The following is a 4,857-nucleotide window of genomic DNA, read 5'->3' as shown; positions in this document are numbered from 1 at the left end:
AAAAAAAAAAAAAAAAAAAAAAAAAAAGAAAACCCACTCAATTTGGAGCAATGGGCAAAGTGGTCCTGGAGACCACTGAGCTGAGGAGAGCCAAAGGCTCTAGCCTGAGGTTGCAGTCATTGTTAGGGGCAAAAATTCCCAGCGGAGGCTGTGCATATATGTGCAGCTGAGACCAGAGAGGGCCCAAGCTAGTCACACACTCTTGGACAACACTAAGATTCAAAATGCCCAGTAGAAAGCACAAGCTGGGCCAACTTGAAAACAGCCTGAACTTTGAATGTGCTCCTCTATCCACACATAGATCCACTGGCAGGATATGGAAGCCTTACTGGCTCAAATTATTTGAGCACAATCATTATCGGACTACTAAGCTCTGCAGACTCAGGGTCAAAACAAGAATACTAAAATATGTTCAAAGAGCTAAGAAAAATCATGTTTAAAGAATTAAAGGGAGAGGGCCAGCCGAGTGGCTCAGTTGGTTAAGAGCTTGCTCAAGAGTGTGAGCTCTAAGCAATAGCGGTTTGATTCCCAGCCCAAGCTGAGCTGCCTCTGAGCTGCCAACAGGTGGCAGCATGGCTCAGCTAAAAAAAAAAAAAAAAAAAAAAGAATTAAAGGGAAATAAGACAACCATGAATCAACAAGTAGAGAGTCGGGGGTTGAAACCTGTAACTATAAAAAATTTATTACAGGGGCTCAATAGCAGATGAATGAATGAAACTTGGTAATAGATCAATAGAAATTATCCAATCTGAAGAACAAAGAGAAAAAAAGATTTAAGAAAAACAGTGTTTCAGAAACCTGTGAAACAACATCAAGCGTAGCAACGTAGGTATTATTGGAATCTCGGAAGAAGGGAATAAACTCTCTACTGAAACATCTCAGTGATGTACTGTTCCCCCCATATCCTCGACACTTTTGTATAAATAAATATATGGTTTAACATCTAGAATTTTCAGATACTCGCATATACTCTGGTAGAAGTTTGAAACTGAAGGATAATTTGGTGATATGTTTCTAGATCCTTAAAAACATTCAAACTTGTTGCACCTACCTACTCTATTTCTTGGTTTAATCAGAAGAATCAGAGATATACAAGAACACTTATGAATAACAATGTTTACCATAGATTTGTAATTTTAAAAAAATAGAAACAAACTAAATGTCTAATAATAGGAATTGATTAAATCAAGTATGATATATCCACATAGTTGAAAACTTAATATACAATGAAAAGAAATTATAAATTATTTTTAAACAAAAACAATTTTACTCCTTGGAAGAACAAGTGAATAAAATAATTTTGTGGTTAAGTACTTCAGAATTAATTTCCAAGAAAACGGCAATTAATTTGCACAGATTCATCCTATCCTCCAATCTAATTACCTATCTTCCATTAAAAAAGTTTTACTTAAAGCAAACAAAAACTTAGCAGACCAGGGCCAGCCGAGTGGCTCGTTAGTTAAGAGCTGGCTTGGGAAGACAGTCTGGGGATATAATCAATAATGTTGTAGGGCCGGCCGAGTGGCGTGTTGGTTAAGAGCTAGCTTGGGATGCCAGAGGGCCCCGGTTCGGATCCCACATATGAGGGCCAGTGACACTGCCCTCCACAGCTAAGATGCTNCCACATATGAGGGCCAGTGACACTGCCCTCCACAGCTAAGATGCTGAACAACAGCTCGACCTGGAGCTGGGCTGCCATGAGTCGCCGGCGACGGCACAGGCTGCAGTGGGCTGCCATAAGCTACCGTGAGTGGCCGGCAGCTGGCGTGAGCCGCTGTGAGCGGCCATCCAATGGCCAGCAACTGATCTGCCTCAGCCGGGAAGAGCGCAATGATCACAATACCAACATGGGCCAGTGAAGCGACATTCTCCACAACTAGAATGAAGAACAAAAAAGGACAGCAACTTGTCTGTTCCCCTTCCCCTATTCCCCAACGCTATTCCCTCCCCTGAGTCCCCAATAAAAAATCTTAAAAAAAAAAAACAAAAACCTTAGCAGACCAGAAAAATTAGGACTCAGGAAGAAAATGAATCTTAAAAAAATTTTAATACTAGCAAATTAAAGGACAAAAAAATTGTCAAAAAAATACAGTGATAAATACCTTGTTTCCCAAGGCCGGGCGGTAAAGGCATAGGGCTTAGAGGTCAGGGCACCTACAGGGCAGATATCAATGACGTTCCCAGACAGTTCAGACATGAACATCTTTTCAATGTATGTGCCAACTTGCATATCATTTCCTCTGCCTGTTGTTCCCAAATCATCTACTCCTGCAATCTCGCTTGCAAACCTGCAAGATAAAAAGTGGTCAAATCAAGCAAAATTACCTCCTTTCCTACTCATGATCATAAAGAGATAATGATTTTCAAAGCATTAAAAAATATATGAGTAGAATTGTAACAGTTACATATGATGTCAGAGGGGTAGTAGATTGGGGGGGTTATCACTTTGTGGGGGGTGTAAATGTCTAACTACATATTACATTGTTTTGTACACCTGAAAAAAAAGAAAAAAAAAAGACATGAGTATATTTTCAATGGCAAGCATAGTCCCTGAATAAAATATAATAAATGCTTGCATTTAATTTAATTGAGGAATCACACATACACAGAAAACTGCACAAATCATATATATATAGCTCAGCAAGTAATCAGAGTTAATGCTTATAGATTTTGATTTTTAAATACAACTGATGTTGATCTTAACTAAAAATGACCAACTTATTATTTGATTGGCTTATGCAAAAAACATTAAAAACAACATCAGTCTTCTCCCATCAAATAAAAGTTGCCATCCTTTCCAGTGTTGTTAGTCCACCAAATTTTGTGAATATCAAGTATACAACTGACATTCCAGAAGAGAGAGGGGGAAAAAATTACCTGATGCAGCGAGTACACTGTATACATCTAGTCATGATGGTCTTTACCAATGGCCCGATGTTCTTATCCTCCACAGCACGTTTGCCCTCTAAAAATCGGCTCCTGTCACTTCCAAACATCATGGACTGGTCCTTAAATAGATTACAATAGGGTTAATCCAATGTTGCTAACAAAATTAAAACTTGAAACCAAAAAGATTTACGAAATTAGACTACATACCTGCAGATCACATTCACCTCCCTGGTCACAAATAGGACAGTCCAGTGGGTGATTTGCTAATAAGAACTCCATCACACCTTCTCTGTGTGGAAAATTGTAATATATAAAATGGTTTACACATACGCTATTTAAATAACCTTCACAGATGTATGTTATCATATATTTAGTATTAACTTTACATTTATTATCAGAAATGCCAATGTAATTATCATTTGAGTATTATTGAACACACAATCTAAAAAAATGCTTACAGGGGCCTAGAATAAAATATCATTAGAGAACCTAGAAAATTATGACTTTTAATAATACATTACCAAAAATTGCTAAATTGTCCTCAGAAAATACTCATTAATGCAAAACAAAAACAAACCATTCAGTGCCAAGACAGTGCAGTAATACATCATTGCAATAATCTCAGTTCAATAAGCCCCAGACTCACTGTTTATCACAAGCTGAGCAAGTTACTGAACAAGCGTTTTAAATGATGATCCCACTCTAGGCTCAAAACCATACAGACCTGACTTCATCTCCTCTACTGCTCCTAGAAGCCAAGCTGACCAACTTCTTCAGAGTCTGATACTGAATTTCTCATTTATTTGCACTGACATGTGCAATTTTCTGCTTAAGAAAAGTTACTAAGCCGGGTAACAATACAGTACCTGGCTTTCTTAGATTTCTCTGAGTTTGTCAGGATATTCCAACCTTTCATTACTGGCATGGCACAAGCGGCTACAACCTGGAATTTCAATGAAAAAAATCTGTTAGTATTTGTATTTATTTGTAATTATAATTATAATTAACCTGATTTATAAAAACATTAAATTGTACATTTGAAAACAAGCAAAGAAGGGAGTATCCCTGAAGGCAGAATTTTTTTAGTTTTCATATTCATAATATGATAATTTGACACTTTACGTTTCTCTTAGAAACAAATAATACACCCACTTCTTAACTTTTTATAAGAGGCTCTGTAGCAGAACATCAAATAACTGTTTTGATTAGTAGGTACTACTCAATTGAAATGGTGTAAGCCAAAAAGAAACTGAACCTCTTCACTGCAGCCCTTTTCTCCAGTGAAAACGGCACAGCGCAAGCACTTCCAGTATGCTGCTTGGCAACCCCACATCCTAGTGGTGTGTCACAGAGCCATTTGGAAATACTGACAGCTGTTAAGTCACCTGTAATTTTTAAATCTGTTACAATTATATAGCACTTGTGTTTACATAGCACCTTCAGCAACGTGTTTCCAGCTTTGAAATGAAGAGAATCAACCGCACAAAAAATGAACTTATAGATAGAAGTAAACAGGGCTAGGTTCTCCACTATGATTATATTGAGTCTAAATAAAGTGTGCTGCAAGATTTAAAGTTTTCTACCTTCTACAGCATGGAGTGGAATTTTAGGTATCAAATACCTTAGGAGCTTTCTCAATTTCAACAAGGCACATCCTGCAGTTTCCAGCAACAGACAACCTTTCATGATAACAGAATCGAGGGATCTGCATGCCAACCTTCTCACAAGCCTAGAAGGCAAAGGAAAAACTTTTGTATTAGAATAACCTGACCTCATCCTTGTCTTGTCTAAAATACACACACAAAAAATGAGGCCACCGGTCCAGCCAAGTGGCGCATTGTTTAAGAGTTGGCTTGGGGGCCGGCCGAGTGGCATGTTGGTTAAGAACTGGCTTGGGATGCCAGAGGGCCCCGGTTCGGATCCCACATATGAGGGCCAGTGACACTGCCCTCTACAGCTAAGATGCTG

General features: G+C 38.3%; 1 protein-coding gene across 1 annotated transcript in view; it reads right to left on the bottom strand.

Annotated features, from left to right (window-relative positions):
- Nucleotides 1-4,857, bottom strand: part of NDUFS1 (NADH:ubiquinone oxidoreductase core subunit S1) — a 29,055-nt gene that overhangs the window by 15,487 nt on the left and 8,711 nt on the right. The window contains exons 4-8 of the mRNA XM_019652955.1: nucleotides 4,511-4,618; nucleotides 3,756-3,832; nucleotides 3,097-3,178; nucleotides 2,878-3,008; nucleotides 2,103-2,288 (exon numbers count right to left, since the gene is read on the bottom strand). Coding sequence (XP_019508500.1) covers nucleotides 2,103-2,288; nucleotides 2,878-3,008; nucleotides 3,097-3,178; nucleotides 3,756-3,832; nucleotides 4,511-4,618 — 584 coding nt within the window. The remainder of the gene's footprint in view (nucleotides 1-2,102; nucleotides 2,289-2,877; nucleotides 3,009-3,096; nucleotides 3,179-3,755; nucleotides 3,833-4,510; nucleotides 4,619-4,857) is intronic.

This window comes from Hipposideros armiger, unplaced genomic scaffold, assembly GCF_001890085.2.
Source record: "Hipposideros armiger isolate ML-2016 unplaced genomic scaffold, ASM189008v1 scaffold_190, whole genome shotgun sequence".
Lineage (NCBI taxonomy): Eukaryota > Metazoa > Chordata > Mammalia > Chiroptera > Hipposideridae > Hipposideros > Hipposideros armiger.
This window is presented reverse-complemented; position numbering and strand designations above follow the sequence as displayed.